Consider the following 17,698-nt stretch of genomic DNA (forward strand, 5'->3'; position numbering starts at 1 on the left):
GAAGAGGGCGACAGAGACCGGGGACAATTTTCCAACAAACGCAGCCGTTCACAGCGCGGGGTCCGGATCGATTCACTGGGCAGCCTCGATCGTCTTGGTGAGCGTGTTCTGGAGCTGGGCGATGAGATTATCCTTATCCTTGAGCTCCTCCTCCAGTCTCTTGATTTTCTCCTCAGCAACCTGTTGCAGAGGAACGGATGAGTGAGTACCGCACGCTGTCCGGCGCCAGGAATCGTTGGAGCGAGGGAACAGAGTGCCCTCGCAGCCACACACCACGGACCAACCATGTGTATCAGCACCAGTAATGCCACGCACGGTATAATGCGACAGCCAGCTCGAGACCGTACCTGCAATTTGGATCGCTCCTCATCCAGCTCCTGGGCCAGCTCGTCGATTTCCTCCGTCTTCATCTGCGCATTGACAAACCGCACGGTTCTGTAATCAGCCACAAGGGAGGGCAACCTACGCAACTACCTGGACAGTGGCAGAGCCGATAGGAGCAGGCAGTCAGATGTCCAGGCGCGCTTACCTTCAGGAGGCTCTGAGTCGCCAGGCTCAACGGCTCAGCAGCAGCCGGCTCTGCAACAGTGAGCGACTCGAGCTTGGCAATCATGGCAGCTGTGGGCGAGTCAGCCGAGGCTTGAGGCAGCGGAATGCTCTCTTCGATTGGGACGACTGGAGACTCCTTGGCCGACACAGGGATAGGACTCTCGGGCTCGTCCTTGGTGAAAGCAGCCATCCGGTCTGCGATTGTGCCGCTCTTGGGCGGCGTGACCGACACAAACTTGCGGTTGGCCTCGGAGGGAGGGGAGTTTTCGACATCGGAGGCCTGCGATGATGATGGAGGCAGCGATCGAATGAGAATGGTGGTGAGCAAAGTGCAGCCCGGCCCCTTATGTCGAGCAGGGTCGGCCCGGGTGCTGTTCTCACGTTTTGAGAGGCCTTGGCTTCGGCAGCCTTGAATCCTTCGCTGTAGTTGCCCTTGAGAGCAAAGAGTTGCTGCTCAGAGAGAATGTGCAACAAGAGTCAGATTGTCGCCGGAAGCATCAGGATAACTGCCGCCGATACCAAGTGTGCGGATTCCTTCATCAGCGCTACGCCGTGAGTCCAGCACGTCTCGCCAAGGCTGTGCATGGTTCAACACAAAGCACATTGCCGAGCAATAGATGCCACAGCGGCTGCGGCCATCGTTGCATGCAGCTTCAAGACAGCACCACACCCAGATTCACCTTGAAATGGGGCTTGCAGTAGAAGACGCCTGAGACCATCCAGTCGGTACAGTCAGTGCAATCGGTGCAATCGGCACCAGCCAAGGCGTTGAAAAATCCAAGTCAGATCACGGCAATGGCTGGTCCTCCCTGGTCGCGGCCGGACCGCCTTTGGACGAGTGGCATGACTCTGAAATAGATGCATCTCGGAGACTGCTTGGATCGAAACCATTGCTGCACGCCTCTGTGGATACATTACCATTGACAGCAGCGTAGTTTCCGAGCTGGAGATGCCCCGATCAACGTTCATCCGAGTGATTTTGGTCATGTGGAGAAAAGGAATCATGAGTCGATATGGATATGCGTATAGATATGCGTATAGATATGCGTATAGATATGCGTATAGATATGTGTATGGACATGTGTATGGATATGTGTGCGGATATGCGATTCATCGGCGGACGACCATGTGTATGGATTTGCATCAAGCGGGCGAGGTATAGGCGATGGCCTTTGCCTCCTTCTCCCACGCGGCAAGACCAGCCAAGTCCATTCGGTGAAGAGGATGCCCAGCAGACAGGGTCCTCGACTGTGGTATGACTGGCAGACTCAGAGAAGGGCTCTCATCGCCCCATTGGTAAAGCTGCACTCAATTCTATCGCAGCCGAACCAGACAGTGGCTACGCACGTACCGACAGAACTTTGTTGCAGTGGCCGCAGCGGAGACACGTTTTGTGGAAGAGCTGGAGTAGACACAGGAGACGGATCCAAGAAGTGAGTGGGGCTTTCGAATGGCGAGAGCCATGTGCTCGCCTGGGGGGAATATCTTCTTCCGAGCGCGCGGTCCATTTGCTCTGATGTTCGTGGCGGTGGGGAGGGGAGCGTCGAGACTGGAGGCCAATGTGGGCAAGTTGCAGTAGCCGCTGTCGATGTGCTTTTACCTTATCGTCGGCCGCAATCTTGTCCATAGGATAGACGGTCTTTTGGCAGATGCTGCAGATATCCTTCTTGGTCTGGGGGGGGGATCGCGGATATGAGGACGAAGGATGAGGTTTGCGTGACGGTTGGACTCTCTGGCATCCCCTCGGAAAAAGCACAGACAAGTGCTCTCGTGCAGAACGAGTGAGTAACGTGCTCGAGCTTGGAAATAGAGCTCGCTGCTGCTGGGAGGGGTGGGCATCTCATCACGCGCTGGTACTGAAATCCACAGCCGGATCCAAGCTGCCCCATGGTGTGTGGGCAGAGCCGATGGAGGGCACCGTCGATTTCCCGGAATAACGGATGATATGCGACAATCCTCAACCACACACGTCGTTGCAAGGGTCGGAAGCCCTCCCCGCACAGAGGGGGGGCGAATCTTGATGACCCCGTCATCATCTCCTCTGCTCCGCCATCGATTCGCTCGATGCAAGGTCGAAGCAGACGGTGTTCAAGATATCGGATGCACCAACCTCCATTGTTGCTCGATTCAAAGACGCTTGATTTCTGGGTCGGAAGAGCGGGGTCGATGGATAGGCTGGGGCCTTGCTGGGGAGCGAGCAGATGGCAGGGAGGGGAGCCGGAAGTGAACGATCGAAGCAAACAGCCGCGCGAGGAGAGAAGCGGCGAGGCGGGCAGGCGAGCGACGCCAAAAACGGCAGGCGACGGCGGTCACGTGTGCATTGCCACCGGGTGGCGGTGGTGGCGGTGGTGGCGAGGCGTGGGGGCGGGTCGAGCAAGACCAGATTGTACATTGCATTCAGGGGGGAAATGGGACACCTGCCCACAACCCATTTGTCAGCGTAGTATGTGATGTGCCTGCGTCAAGCAAAGCCATAAGAAATAGAGCAGATCGCTTTGGCAGCCTCCGAGTGAAGACCACCGGTCGCAGTGCAGCGATGCGGAAATCGATGGTGCTGTGTTTGGCCATGATTGCGATGAGTGGGTGGTGTATTCAGGTCACAGAAAAAAGCCCTGTCATGGCTCAAAACGGGATGTCCCATTTCATATTGGAAACGCTGTATGAAAACGGCGACCTCATTTTGAAGAGACACCTTCACACACACGGACGGCTTGCTGCTTGCATGGCTTGCATGGCTTGCATGGCTTGCATGGCTTGCGTGGATACGATCCGACTACGCCGTGTCTGTCCGAATGAGACGATGTGCCCCATCGCTTATTCAGCACCCCGCATCCTCCGTCCAGAAGAAACGTTGTCGTTTAGTGAGAGCTGTAGAGGAGGTGTATTCCGGATCTCTCGAAAGCAGACAGAACAAAGAGTGGATTGGAGGAGGGATCAGACAGAGTGCTATAGTTATAGAGCCCGCAGGCTTCGGCTTCACACGGGGAAGGGTGAATGAGCAAAACTACAGGGATATCAAATAAATAGACACACGCAATGAAATCAGGAGCGTACGGCAAGCCATCAACATTCTCTCCTTGGCGACAGGAACGTCCTTGCCGTCCATGAGAGAGATCAAGCAGGCTTGTTCGCTGATGATCACGGTTCGATCGAGTCAACCCATCTCTGGATGGCTTGCTCTTTTTCGTACTCCATGTACTTGATCTGATAGCCGAGTGCTTCGTAGTGCTTTGCGTCAAAGGGCTGGTCGGAATACTCAAACTCGATGGGCTGTGCGGTGGCGAGAGCAGAGGACGAGTGCTCCGCATGGATAAGCGAGGCAACAGGTGTCGATTGGTTGCTCGAGACAGGGAGCGAGTTGGTGCGCGAGGGGATGAGCACATTTGAGGCGAACGGCAGGGGCTTGCGGAGCTTGTTGTGGGGATGAATATAGTTCGAGGGAGAGGCGTGACTGAGCATATGACTCTGACTGGGGCCGGGGCTGGAGTTATGGCCTTGAGTCGGGGCGTGGCTCTTGGAGGGGCGGAGAGGGGTCAGGAGTGGCCCCAGGCTGACATTGACTTGGGCGACAGGAGACGATGCAATCGGGGGCTGGACTTGCGGCGATGCAGTTGAAGACAGGGTGATGGCGGGCGATGAGGTTGTGCCACCAGCGGTACACTCGAGGGAGGCCTTGGCGGCGAGGATGTGCGGGGCATCAGGATGCAACTTGACTGGAGATGTGAGCGAGTTGTGCGTTGGCGATCCAGGGGTGAGGAGGTGGTTGAAGAACTCTTCTGCCGATGGGGACAGGTCCGAGTGGGAGTCAGGGTCGCGATAGTGGATCTCATCGATGACCGGGTAGGCTGCTGCTCCGCGAGGCTGAGACTGAGGCTGAGGGTGAGGCTGAGGCTGAGGGTGAGAGCTCTGGCTCTTTGGGGCGTCATGGCTCGAGGTGGACACGGACGGTGGCGTGGGTTTGGGGTCGCTCGATTGTGCTGGGTGGTCAGCCTCGATCGTGCCCAGGATCACAACAGGAGATCCGCCAAGGACGTTGACTTTTGTCGTCGGACTCGGAGGCTCAGGAGCGGCTACGGGGCCAGCCGAGGAAGCATGGTGATCCGACACGGACTCGGCGTAGTCTCCAGAGTTGATGACGGTCAGCGAGAAAGGGCGAGCAGCGGCGTTCGTCCGAGTTGACTCGATCTTGCGGACCAGCTCTTGGGCGGCAAGTGAGGTCGACTCGCCGCGTACAAGTGGAAACGGAGAGCGGACAGGAGACGTCAACGAGGCCGGGCCGCGGGGGCCAGCGGAAGTGATGACCAGACTCGGTGGAATCGGAACTGTCCGCTTCGGAGGGGCAGACGGGATCGAGTGGAGCTGGGTGGGCTCGGACGGGGCAGGTGTAGACAGGTGTTGTGTGGAGGAGGGGAGGGGCGGTTGGGGCTGGGCGGCTTCTGGATGCGGTTGCTGTTGAGACACAGAGGGCGAAACTAGGGGCGATGACCAGTCTCGAGACAAAGTATGAGGCTCTGACGGGGCGTCTCCAAGTTTTGGCGATGCATCTGACGACGACGACCACACACCAAACTCGTTCTCGGCAGGCGCAGGGGCTTGGTTGGCGAGCCTCAGCGGAGCCGGAGGCGGAAAGTCTGGTGGCTTGGGGATCGTGAAGGACTCTGCGGCCGGGCTCCAGGGCTGTGTAAGACCTTGGGCTTGCGAGTCACGACGCAGGGGAATCTGTATTCGGGCTGATGGAGATGCTGGCCGGAAAGCATGGGGTCCGGGGTGCAGCGAGGCCAAAGTTGCAGAATGGCCAGAACTTGGATTCGGGATCGGGATCGGGGACGCATACATGGCCGAGTTGGTGCGAGGCGGAAAGCGCAGGGCTGCAGCTGCAGCAGAGATTGCGGGTGCAGGTGTAGGCAGAGGTGCCAGAGACTGGGGCGGGAAACCGCGAGGCGACAGCGGGGTGGATACTTCGACGGGTGACAGCGGTGAGTCGGCAGGAGCGAGGGAAATGGAAGGTGAGGTGAGAACCAGCCCCGGGCGGCTCTGGGTGCGCGGGGGCACTGCCGTTTGCAGATTGGCGAGGCTGTTGGCTCGTGGCGGAGGAGCAGACGTATCGATGACTCGTGACAGGCTGGGAAGAGCGGGGTGGTGTGAGATGTGATCGAGAGTGTGAACGGACGGAGTGGCTGGAAGTTGCTGCTGAGCACGAACTTCAGTCACGTCGTTGCCATCGAGGAGCTCGGGCAAAAGCATATCCAGCTGATGAAAGAGCTCAGCGATGGTCTTTTCCTTCTTGTCGGATGCATGGGGAATGGCGGAGTTGGCGGACTTTGGAGTTGGAGGTAACATCGTCGACGGTACAGAAGGCGTGGTCGAGATCCGAGCAGATTCGGGTCGGGCAAGCTCCGAGTCCTTCCGGGGAGGGAACTGAGGCGGCGGAGCGTATGGCGGCAGAGTGTCGTGGTGGGCTGTGTCTGGGTGGCTGGGTGTCTTGGCAATCGGCTTTGATGGCAGAGCCTTTTTGGAGTCGACACCACCGGCCGGCACAGGGATGGTGGCCGCCATGCTGGCGGTGCGAGGTGCGAATCCGGTTGATGTGGGGGTGATATGTCCAACGTTGTTGTCTGAGAGGGCAGTCTGGATGACCTTGGCCAGCAGGAGCTGGACCTGGTCGGATGGTGGGTGCTCGTTTAACGAATCCATCTCGGAAGGATGATTCTTGCGAGCACTCTGGAAGGCCGTTTGGCAGAGTGAGTTGGTGGTATTTGGTTCGGTTTGGTGATGAGACCAGGACGGCAACAGGGGAAAAGAGAGAACATGATACTGCGATGTGAGCAAGGTCGACTCATGATGAATCCGATCCAGCGACCCCCATCTCCGAGACCAGAAGCACGATGTGCATTGTCCTAACAAGCACGGAACGGCGATGGCATGTGAAGCCGGTCATTGGATCGAAGGGGGCTGGCTGGTTTCAAGGGGCCAGAGCACAGCCACAGGCCAGAGTCAAGCGGGCATGTCGACAATCGTTACCTGGACGGTGTGCGCGGGCTGCCAATGTCGTTACCAGCGACGTTGCGGAGAAGGCCACGTCGATCCGGAGCGGTATCGAGCGATGAGTCAGGGATGCAGCGGCATGGACCAGTGAACCGCAACCAACCAAGGCCAGGATTGAAGGACAAGGACATGACACACAGGATCGATAGAATTGATGAGACGGAAGCACCACAGATTTCCAAACGAGCCGGTCCGAGGAGTCGAGGAGCAGCAGCAGCAAGCACGGCGAAACCAGCGTCGCAGCAAGCCATGGAGTGCAGCCCAGACATGGAGCGAGGGATGCATCCGGCAGATTGACTCACCGACTCGGGCAGGCCAACAGGTCAGCAATTACGAACGATCGGGCAAGGACGGAGCAGCAGGGGCAGGCTTGAAATACGGACTGGGCAGGCGGGAGGCAAGCGCAGGAGGAGGCGCTCGACGGATGCAGGAAGGCTCGTTGCGGCCGGGTGGGTGTTGCGTACGGGTGGATTGATGAGGCGAGGATGAGTTGGGAAGGATGCGAGCGATCGACCAAGATGAGATGGAGCAGGACAGTGCGAGAGGCAAGAAGCGAGAGCGGGCCGGCAACGAGAATGCCGGCGAGCGAGAGGGGCAAGGAGCAGCGACTGTGGTGCAGCAAGCTGGGCGAGAAGCAGGCGAGAGGCGGACGAGAGGCGGACGAGAGTGCTGAGCGTGTGCTCAGCAGGCAATGAGGGGGTTTTGCGGCGGGCTGGCGAGAGCCGTCTCGGCAGCGATTGGTTGCAGGCGGTGCGACACTGAGCGAGCTTGAAGCGGGCTTGAAGCGGGCGCGCCCTTCCTGGTGGTCGGGAAGGTCGTACGGCATCATGAGCCGCTTATAGCGCCTTGTCCGGAGCCAGTGCAGCGCCCGCGCTGAGGGAGAGTGCGTGGTTTCTGTCGAGCAAGAGAGCAGGTTGTGGGCGCTGGTTCTGCTGGCGGCACTGCTGGGCGTGTGCCGTGGGATAGCCGGGTGCAGGTGAGTTTGCCGGGTGCACTGCTTGTTCTGCAGGAGCAAGAGACAAGCGCGATCAGTGCCGCCAGCACACAGAACACAGCGCTTGCGATTTGCGCTGAGGCAGCACAGTCGAGGCGCCGCGCCACAGCAAGCCACCGAGCAAGAATCACGGTGGCGGCGGAGCAGACACAGCAGACAGTGCGCGGCACAGAACAGAGACACAGGACACTGTGTGACAGACGACTCGCCACAGGGCGGGGTCGACGGACAGCGCAGCCCACACAACCCACACAACCCACACAACCCACACAACCCACACAGCAGAAACAGCACCGTGCCACGCAATGGCGCGTGACTGCCTCGCCCACCCACACGAGCCGCCGCTCCACCACCCAAGGGGCCGCGGCAGTCCCATGGCCCCGTCGCTGGCACCGTCCCCCTCGCGTGGCCCACCTCTGTGGGTGGGGGGCGCTTGGGTTGGCTGGCCAGCCCCGTGGTTGCTGCCTCTGCCAGCTTGTTGACGCTGGCTTCCCACACCCGCCCTGGCACGCACCAAGGCGCTCCCGCCATACATCCAGCCTGCTTCGGCGGGGTCCTCCGAGTCCGGTCCGACCGACCATGCAATCGCCTCTGGTCCCCTCAAAAAAGAAAGGTGCGATGCTGGTGTTGATGCCACGGCCGCCGATGCGATTGCTGCCAACATCGCTGTCGTCGATCGCAACCGCAACGGCAGCACGAGGCATCCTCCACGCCACCTCCAGCACCACTCGCGCAAGCCCGGCGGCAACCCCATCTATCCACCCATATGACTTCCCATTCCTCGCCCGCTCAAACCTCAGCCTGTTTTATCGTCTTCCTCCTTGCGCTCAGGTGGTCTCTCTCGCGGTCCCTCTCGACGACGGTTGTTGGCCTGCCAGTCCGTGCAGCGGATTGAGTGGCTGCATTTCAAAACGAAGACAAGCAAACAAAAAGCGGCGCACCCGCGGGTTTGGTTGGGGGTCGGTGGAAGCGGTAATTCACTTGGCCTGCTTCACGAGCTGGCGTGCAGTCCGGCACCGAGGGCTCCCAAGTCGTTCTCGTCCGGGACGTATCTATCGTTCGTTGGGAGAAGCGGCCACAGCCATCAGGACACCTTTCGCCAAGCCTCCAAGCAGAATCGATTCATGCAGTCGTGCGGCTCACAGACCGCAACCCAGCAACCCAGCAACCCAGCAACCCAGCAACCCAGCAACCCAGCAACCCAGCAACCCAGCAACCCAGCAACCCAGCAACCCAGCAACCCAGCAACCTGGCAAACATCATCACAATACTTACTCCTCCGAGTCCTCTGTGGCGATATACAATCCGTGCCGTGCCGTGTCCAAACCGGCGACAATCAGCGAATGTCGGAGGAGTGGCACGGAGTGGGGTTCAAGGCATTCGCATCGGTCAGTCGACAGTCCACTCAGCTCACAGTCGAAGGTAGCCATCCAGTGGACAGTGTCAAGCAGCAGCCAAGTGCAGCCCTCTTTCCTTGCAGCCCTGGCACTGCTCTCTCGTTTTGGCTCCAGATCAAGGATTCCCGGCCTTAACCCATAGCCGTCGCTTCTCAGCAGCCCGCGGCGACGAGCTTCTTTGCCACAGAACCGCCGTTCATCACACCCAACATTCAATCCCCATCCTCTGGCGATGTGACATACCCTTTGCACGATACACCGTTATCTGTCGATCAGACAAGAGCACAAAGCATCAGGATCTCGTGCTCACAGCGCAGCGACACTTCAACCCCATTTCACCATCCATCCTGGGGCTTCGTTGCGGCCCTGAAACAAAACTAATCCTGCATCAGCGGCAAGCCTCGTTGCTGTAGACATACCTCTTGCTGTTTGAAGTAGCGGCGATTCTCCTCATCGATGAGCACGAGGTTCAGGTAGTATCGGGTCGAGAACTTCTTGTTGACGTCGCGGTATGTTGGCGTCAACTCGAAACCGCTCAAAAACAGCCGGATGGGAATCGTCTCGCCTACAGATGACATCACAAGCACGATATTGAATGAGAATCCGCAGCAACCCAAAAGCGGGCCAGGTAATCCAAGGAGTATGTCGGTACCCGTGTGTTGCGGGACAGGTGCGCCGAGCGTGGCCATCCATCGCCGTACCTCGAACAGGAGCGCCGTCCATGATTTCAAACTTGGTAATGACTTCGTTCTCATTGTACTGATTTGCTCCTGCATGTCGGAGACAAGAGAAAGGGAGCAAATGGTGTGGTCAGAATACAGGCAATTCTGCGACCAAGCCTTGCCACCGGTCAGGCGGAAAGACTCGAGCCTGGGCATAATATTGCAATTGCAAGGAGCGTACTGAGCCAAAAACTTACCAGAACCGGTGCTTTCGCGCCGGATGATCGAGAGCTCCATCATCTTGATTTTGATGCGCACCAATAGGAAGTAGATCTTACCGACAATGACATCACGCAGATGATATCTGGACAGATGGGTCGGAGACAGTGAGGAAGGCATCCAGGGAAGCAGAGCAAGAGCTTGTGCAGACTATTCCTGCCCTTGACCGGCACAATGTCTCGCAATATGAGCCGGACCGGGCACAATGCACAATGCACAATGCACAATGCACAATGCACCGAGAGTGGCGTGAAGGAATCTGGAAGTGTACGAGCGCAGCACAGTTTGCGATCTCCTTTCAACAGCGCCCTTCCCCGGCGAGCACGTCTCCCCGACGCTTACTTGGATTTGTTGTACTCAAACTCGATATGCAGGCAATCCTCGATGCCGACCTCCATCTTGATCGAGTTGTTGACATCAGGCGGCATGCGATACGAGTACACCCAGATGTCCTTCTCCTTGACAATGTCCGAAAGACGTCGGCCGACGGTAACCCGGACAAAGTATCTTAACTTGACGTTGACGCCAAAGTAGCTCTCGTACTGCTTCTCGACATTCTTGAACTCAAAGTCAAAGACAGCGGGCTGGCGCAGCTCGCCGGGGGAGGCCAGTTCCTGGGATAGCGAGGTGAACTCGGAGTGGTTGCCGCGGTCGTAAAACAGTTCTGTGTCATGAGGGCGCACGAGAGAGCAAGCATATGGATTGGGGCAGCCAAGTGAGTGAGTGGGTGCTGTGTCATTCTCTGGGCATCTGCAAACTCGTCCGGGCACGCACCGATATGGCCGATCAGTTCAATCTTGATGCCCTGGTGCTCCAGCTTCTTGCCGTCTTTCAAACGGACCTGGACCTGTTCTCGGTGCGAGCCACATAGACAGGCGTTCTTTTAGCTTCTTAACTAACTCACGGCTGTCTCTCGTTGTGCCCCCACCCCATATTCTCGGCGATCCGCCCCCCTCCCTCCAGGAAGCTGACTGCCAATGCCCAGTCGATAGGCATGCCAACACATCCGGCGTGCTCGTCAGCAAGCAGGAGGAACGAGAGGATGTTTCGGCAGCTATCGTACCTTGCCCGAAATCGATTCGCCGTCAAAGTAGAGTGGGAATCTCGATTTTCGATCCTTCTCGACCTTGACCTCGATCTGCTTGCGCTGATCTTCGTCTGTCAGGATAATGTCAACATCGGCCGTTGAGCCAAGACCAAAGAGTGACTAGGTCGGGAAGGTGAGCGAGCGCAAGGGACATTGCAGGCGAAGCGAGCGGGCGGGCGGGCGAGTCGAGGGAGATTCGATATCGGCGAATGGAGTTGCACAGGCCATCGGAGAGACAAGTCGACAGAACAATGGGCCGGCCATATTCCATGATGACATCGCGTCCGAGTAGGAACACAGGTCAGCCGATGGGATCAATGACAACAAAGCATTTGCAGTCGAGGTGATGCCGGCCGAGATGACAGATGCAGAATGGTCAGCAAATCTTTTGGTCCGATGAACCTGGAGCCAGGGCGATCCCACAAAGCCGATGAAAGCGACGCAAGGACCCCTATGATCAACGATATCCAGACTGCCCAATCCAATCGACAACCGAGATCGCACCGGAACAGACATGGCTATCGAGAGCCTGAGCTCGGGCGTGCGAAGCAGCCCTCAGCCAGCCCAGAAACCCGGGGACAGCGTTGCGTGGCTCTGTTGGATCGCCATCGGACCGAGTCCATTTGCTGATTCCAGGCTTGGCTCAGCGAATGGCACTCCAGAGGTGGAGTGGTCTGCTCCTGGCTGCGTGCGAGAAAGTATCAATAGTATGGAGACCTACCGCCATGGCTGATGCAGAGATTCAATTGTGGACTGAGGTGCTGGCTGTTGCGGGAGACTGCGGGTCTGATACGAAGACCCAGAAAGGTTGGTCCAGGAGAGAAGTGCGGGGACGTGTGACTCCAGGTGCGTGGGCAACGACCGGGACGCTGCTGCTGCTCTTTGCCTTATGTCGTTTGCGGAGAAAGGGGTCTCGGCCTCGCTCGTGTGCCTTGGTGCTGCGAGCCAGACAGGGGGAGGGCGAGACGGCGATGCGATGCGGATGGGTGGGCGGATGGAAAGCCGGATGGCCAAACGCTCGTCCTGGGCGGCGGCGCCAGGGTGGCCGAGCGAGGGGCGAGACGCTCTCGGCGGGCCTCGGCGGGCCTCGGCGAGAGAACGCCAAGCCCGCGCTGCGATTGGCCGGCGGCTTCTGTGGAATCAGCCCGTCACGTGGGGATCTCATGGATGTGGTTGATGAGCGAGCCAGCCCAAGGCAAAGCAGACGAGCGCGATTTCCATGGGGCGGCCAGATAGTGCTCCTTGGGAACAGGAATCAGGGCAAAGGCGAAGCGAAAGAGGGCCACGGCGCACACGAATCGATACACAGCCGCCGCCCGGATCACATCGTGGACATCCTCGATGGGCTTTATTGATGCCATGATGCGAGCCTTCGGCAGCGACTCGTCATTTCTGGCTGCTGTGGAGTATTTGATGCACCGTCCGGGCTGTCTTTATGATGAGATCAAGGTACTTTTCGCGGTTCTCGAGCGGATGGAACATGTTCATGTGCGCCGAGATCTCGTCCTGGACGAGTGATTCAACTTTTTCAAACAGGTGCTGGATTTGCGGGTCGGGTGGATTGCAAAAGTGCTTCGATATCGGCGACTCCGTTGGACTGGGGGGATCGATGGAGATCTGGAGTCCGTTGGTCCGCGACGAAGCCAGCGGGTTGGCGAGTAAGTGATTGTGTGTGGAAGCGAAAGAGGACATGAATGGGTGAGTATGGAAGTAAATGACCAGGCTGCCGAGCCCACTCGCCAAGTCATGTCCCCTGTCCCTCCGAGACCACATACATCGAGATAGTATCCCTTGAAGAAGCACCGCCGACCCTCGACCTCCTGCTGGATGTGGGCAACTCGTCGGTGCATCTGCTCCTTTGAGTCGGTGAGTGGATACAAAAACTCGGCATGCCGATATGCTTCATCCGCAGCAGACACCAGCCACCGGGCTGCCAGCCGCTGGACACTTGGAGAAGGATACAGGGTCGAGGCAAGCCCGAACGACGCATAGGCAGCCGCAGCTGCAGCTCCACCGGCAAAGACATACGGTCCGAATCGCCTCGCATGATTGCCCAGCGGCGCTAGCACACTGCTAACCATAGAGGTGGCTGCCCAAAGCGGGTTCGTTGCTGTGTCGGCTGGCGTGGCCCTGATACCCGCCGGCTCGCCATCTTGGGCTGCAGCGGTGGCCTCATTTCCGCCATTGTCTGGCTTGGGGCCGGCCGGAGCCTTGGAGACCTCCGTTGGCGACTGAAAGGGCAGCATCGACGACACATAGTTCATGGCATTTCGCGAGCCCGATTCCGTGAAGACGTTTGGGGTCAGTCCGTAGAAGGGAGAGTCAAAGGTGACGATTCCGATGATGTTGATGAGCTTGCGTATATCCCCTGCGCTGACAGTCGCTGCCTGGCTAGGCGTCTCGTTGGAGATCCCGGAAGCCGCAAAGGAGGGTGCGTCAGACCCATCCGCAGAGTCGACGCCGTAGAGAGACCGATAAGCGTCTACGGCGGCCAAGCCTTCCGGCCAGACGGAACAGGGGTCTTTAGTATAACGCACAGCGCAAGCCATACAAAGGGTTGCCAAGACAATCGGATTCAGAGGTCAAGCGGCAGCACCCATCGCCCCTTACCGCCCATCGAATGAGCCATCAAAATGACGCCCGAGTAGGATGTGGTGCCAGCGTTGCGGAGCAGATAGTCGACAAGCTGGCTGACGGCTTTGGGGTTGCTGCCCTTGGTGTCGTATTTTGGATAGACTTTGACGTCAAAAATCTCGTCATGGTCAACGGAGGTGGAGTGGGACAGGTACGAGACCAGATCATGTGGGAAGGTATTGAAAGACTTTTCGTCGCCGAGGAACCCGTGGATATAGACAAAAACGATCTTTTTGACTGGCGAGGCAGCCATGGCGGATGGAAACTGAGGTGGATGGCGGATGAGGTGGATGGAGACTGAGACAGGGACTGGGCGGAGACTGAGACAGGGACTGGGGTGGATCAACCATTTTGAAACGAGTCACATGTAAGTCGCTGTTCACTGGATGCTGAATACACACCCACTGCGATGCAGAGACCCGAGGTAGTTGAAGGGACCAGAGAGGCGACCCACAGCCTTCACTCGAGGGCTGCCGAAGTGATCTGTTGTATTGCGTATAGCGTTGTTAGACGCATACTTGGCCCGCATATGGGATCCCATTTGCTCATATATAGAGTGCACACCTTGGAACACATCATTTTGCTCGTCCAGAAACACTCCATCGTCGGCTCACATCGTACTCGGCCAGCAATGTCGAGACGGTTGCTGCCAAAGTCTCCATCCCCAGCAAGTGGACTTCACCGGAGTGCGAGCTTCGACTGGTGACATCCAAACCAGGCAACGCGCAAGTCGTCTATGTCACATATTCCTGGTCTCCAGGTTCAATTTGAGCGAGCTTCGTCATGGTCGACAATTCATGGGACAGCCATGGCCGCAAGCTCGGCCTCGATTCCGCCCAGAGTCTCCGCCACCTCCCGATGCAGCGCATGTGCTGTGCCCATCGATCGCTCGGTTGCCTGTGCAGCATCCCGCATCTTTTGAACAGCCCAAGTCAGTTGTGCGCGGCATTCGGGCCTGTGTGCGGCATCCTGGGGAGTGGCTGCCGAAGCCAGCTTGGCGAGAACGAACGTCTGGATGGCGATAGTCGGATGCCGAGGGTCCAGGATTTGCTTGTAGTTGTCGAGCAGCTCGCTGCATGTTGGCAGTGCATCCTCCCAGACCCCGCTCGAGATTTGGACATCGAGCAACTGCTTGAGCGCCCGAACCAATAGTGTGTTGCCCGCCTTGAGGACAGACCTGGCTTGTTCGACCTGTCGTCGCAACTCGCCCGAATGCTGGCTTTTGGCGGCTATGAATGCGGCGGCACGAATGAGCTCGGCATGCCGAACCGCCGTCCTTGCGACCACAGCACTGAGGCAAGCCCACCCGGCGTGGGAGTCAAGCTCAAACCGGGTATCGAGGCGATCCTGCAACAGCCGGACTTACTTTTGATGTGAGACGCTGCCAGATCTTTTCTCCGTCTCTCAAATGCCTCCAGCTTGCTGATTTCAAGTGGGCCGCACTCAGAACACGCTGCTGTTTGGAGCTCCTCAAACGGGTCTGGATTGCAAAGGCATGCGCGAATGGATGGAATGGAATGGATCAGAGGGACGGGATATTTGACGACCGAGCTGATGGTAGGTCAGGCAGGATCAAGTTGGCTCGCAACGACCTTGCATCTCGGGCATGTAGCGGCCCAGAGCACCTGGTTACCTGTCACGCATACAAATCCAGTACAGGCGGAATCGAGGCAGCTCCAGCGGTGTCTGGGGTCATCGGCCTGCATTCAGCGACAGAGGGTAGAATGTGAGAAACGATTTCTGCTGCTACCTGCGATTTACGGCGCCAAGACCTGCTGAGCCTGCTGAGCCTGCTGAGCCTGCTGAGCCTGCTCCCAGGCCAGCGATTCACCTCGTTCTCGCAGAGTGTGCATTTGCAGTCGAAAAAGTAGCGACTCCCGAGTTCCTTCTTCCGGAGTCCCGCCGGATCGGTGACATCGATGTAGCTTAAAAACAGCTGCTGGCCTTGATGGATGGGTCGCAGTACTCGGAGGGAAGCCTTGCAGCCCGAGAAGACCAGGAAGCAGTTGGGATCGCAGGAATGGTTCAAGAGCGACAGCTCTGGATAGAGTCCGACACCTGACGCATCGGCAGTGCGATCAGCATTGAGTGGTCATGATCATTGCCAGATCATGTCCTTTCCAGACTCTCGCCATCCTCTCGATTGAGGTTGATTCGACTTCCACTTCCAGAGAGTGCAAAAGTACGTTTCTGTGCCAGCAACGGTCACTCACCAATACCGGACAGTTCGCGATCGCAGATGGTCATGCTGTTGCATCCCATCTAGCATAATGTTAAGCCACATGCGCAACTCCAACGACACATTGCCCGCATCCAATCGAAGATGCAATATGCTCTTGTCCATAGTTGTCAACATACCCTGCAAAAGTGGTCGAGCATCGTGCTGGCCTCGAGCTGCTCGTGCTTCCGGATCAATTTGACAAGCACCGACATCTGTGTGAATGCCTCGAGATGTGATGTCGAGTAGTCGCCTCGATCTGCCCCGTGGATGATTTCGCATGTTTTAGAGGCGACGTCGAGGCTTTTGATGCTGCGCTGAGTCAATGTCAAGCCAGGGGTTGCGTGCAGCTGGACAAAAGTACATACGGGTGACGAGCGACTGCATCAAGATGCTCTGCACAGCAAAAAGGGAGTCAATCGTATGTGATATCGGATCGAGTCTCGGCGACATTTGTCATGAATCAGGCAGCCGCTGAGGATACTTACGGAGGGAGACGGTGTTTGTTGGAGTGTGAGCAGCCGCCCGACCTGTCTCACAGCGGTTGTGGGTTTGCGAGGCGCTACGTTCTGGAACCCCTTGCATTCAGTCTTGTGAAAGGGCCAATCACTCTTCAAGCAAATCTGGAGGGATTGCAGTCGGTATCAGCTGCAAGTAGTTGTCTTTGGTCGTCTTCGATGCACAGCGGCGCTGGAAGTGGCCGCAGCTTACCTCGGAGCAGTAGTGGACAATGGTGCAGCGAGAGCAGCGGAATCGGCCGTTTGGTTGGAAGCAGCCACTGCAGAAGCGAGACAGGTGGGCATCGTCGACAACACAGGCAGCAGGGACGCACTCGTAGACTGTTGCGCCTGGATAATGTCGCTGACCGTTAGTTATGAATTCCGATGCCATCGTCAAGGTCCCGACACTGCCGCGCCGCTCTCGGCCATGAGGCTGTCTCGACATCATACGCTTGCCCGTGCGATCCGGATAAGGACACTCTTGGCGCTCTCTTCGAAACACTGCTCGTCTCACCAGCTGGTATGTCCTCCATCGCGTAGATGCTTCGACCAAACTGGGGCGAGCTGCGACAGGCAATGCGATATTTGGCTCGTGAGAGCGCAGATTCTAGATGCTTCGAGAAATCCGGTAGGGTGGCATCCGATGTTTCTGCTGTGTCCCGTTCGGTAACGACTCGTTCAGCTCGGCCTGAGCAGCAGATGCGCCGATATACAATGAGCGACCGCACCATAGAATGAAGTCGTCGCTTGGCTGCCCGGCGCAGGTGTCTGGATCAGAGCATGGCCAGATCAGAGCATGGCCAGATCAGAGCATGGCCAGATCAGAGCATGGCCAGATCCATATGCGCCTGACCTGAATCGGCATCGTCAGACTCAAGAAGATGCTGCAACAGAACGGCGCGGCTGTCGGGCCGGATTGCGGATTGCTCGTCCTCAACAGGGTCCGGTCGGAAAGTGGCCTCTTCCTCTTCGTCGGCTTGGTTGCTGGATGGCCGCGGACGATACCTTCTGCCAGACTGGCCGGGCTTTCTGATCATGGCTCGATGGTTGCGTTTCGACAGATCCGATATGTTGGTGTGGGCTCGAAGATGTCCTGGGTGTTGCAGGCCAGGGTCTTGGAACGGCGGGTGCAGGGAAGGCAGGGTGCGGGCCGAACAACAGATCGCGATCGACAACGGCTGTCAAGACACCATGTTCAGGCGCCGGTCGGTCCCATCGTTTCCCAGAATGCCCACATCCAACCCAGCGCCCGCCAGTCATTCGTCCAGCCCGATCAATGTCGTTCAATCCACGTGGTGAAGTGTCTGCTTCAATACGAGTCCGCCGCAATTTC

General features: G+C 57.9%; 5 protein-coding genes across 5 annotated transcripts; all 5 read right to left on the reverse strand.

Moving 5' to 3' along the window:
• Positions 1-72: 72 nt before the first annotated feature.
• On the reverse strand, positions 73-2,438 carry BJ171DRAFT_580257 (uncharacterized protein; the record flags this gene model as incomplete). The annotated part of the gene is made up of 9 exons (XM_053114031.1): positions 73-180; positions 348-410; positions 530-829; positions 931-999; positions 1,230-1,258; positions 1,468-1,492; positions 1,901-1,951; positions 2,150-2,221; positions 2,397-2,438. 9 exons carry the CDS (start codon positions 2,436-2,438, stop codon positions 73-75), a joined length of 759 nt encoding a protein of 252 aa, XP_052968258.1.
• A 1,179-nt stretch (positions 2,439-3,617) lies between these two features.
• Positions 3,618-6,278, reverse strand: BJ171DRAFT_42574 (uncharacterized protein). The gene has a single exon (XM_053107734.1). The coding sequence runs from the start codon at positions 6,241-6,243 to the stop codon at positions 3,688-3,690; it is 2,556 nt and encodes an 851-aa protein (XP_052968259.1). The 5' UTR covers positions 6,244-6,278; the 3' UTR covers positions 3,618-3,687.
• A 2,139-nt stretch (positions 6,279-8,417) lies between these two features.
• On the reverse strand, positions 8,418-12,009 carry BJ171DRAFT_499036 (vacuolar protein sorting-associated protein 26-domain-containing protein). The gene is made up of 11 exons (XM_053110427.1): positions 11,900-12,009; positions 11,735-11,799; positions 10,990-11,133; positions 10,701-10,773; positions 10,269-10,590; positions 9,905-10,011; positions 9,687-9,755; positions 9,405-9,550; positions 9,229-9,250; positions 8,864-8,876; positions 8,418-8,640 (listed from the first exon to the last, which is right to left on the reverse strand). The coding sequence occupies exons 2-11, from the start codon at positions 11,738-11,740 to the stop codon at positions 8,580-8,582; spliced, it is 963 nt and encodes a 320-aa protein (XP_052968260.1). The 5' UTR covers positions 11,741-11,799; positions 11,900-12,009; the 3' UTR covers positions 8,418-8,579.
• Positions 12,010-12,344: 335 nt separating this feature from the next.
• On the reverse strand, positions 12,345-14,015 carry BJ171DRAFT_499037 (uncharacterized protein). Its single transcript, XM_053110428.1, has 3 exons — positions 13,624-14,015; positions 12,789-13,510; positions 12,345-12,630 (listed from the first exon to the last, which is right to left on the reverse strand). Exons 1-3 carry the CDS (start codon positions 13,898-13,900, stop codon positions 12,400-12,402), a joined length of 1,230 nt encoding a protein of 409 aa, XP_052968261.1. The 5' UTR covers positions 13,901-14,015; the 3' UTR covers positions 12,345-12,399.
• Positions 14,016-14,086: 71 nt separating this feature from the next.
• BJ171DRAFT_499039 (uncharacterized protein) lies at positions 14,087-17,633 on the reverse strand. The gene is made up of 11 exons (XM_053110429.1): positions 17,219-17,633; positions 16,880-17,053; positions 16,577-16,713; positions 16,354-16,488; positions 16,234-16,261; positions 16,006-16,124; positions 15,861-15,909; positions 15,479-15,705; positions 15,281-15,347; positions 15,014-15,127; positions 14,087-14,876 (listed from the first exon to the last, which is right to left on the reverse strand). Exons 1-11 carry the CDS (start codon positions 17,400-17,402, stop codon positions 14,443-14,445), a joined length of 1,668 nt encoding a protein of 555 aa, XP_052968262.1. The 5' UTR covers positions 17,403-17,633; the 3' UTR covers positions 14,087-14,442.
• Positions 17,634-17,698: the final 65 nt, after the last annotated feature.

This window comes from Polychytrium aggregatum, assembly GCF_025602895.1.
Source record: "Polychytrium aggregatum strain JEL109 chromosome Unknown BJ171scaffold_12, whole genome shotgun sequence".
Taxonomy (NCBI): Eukaryota; Fungi; Chytridiomycota; class Chytridiomycetes; order Polychytriales; genus Polychytrium; species Polychytrium aggregatum.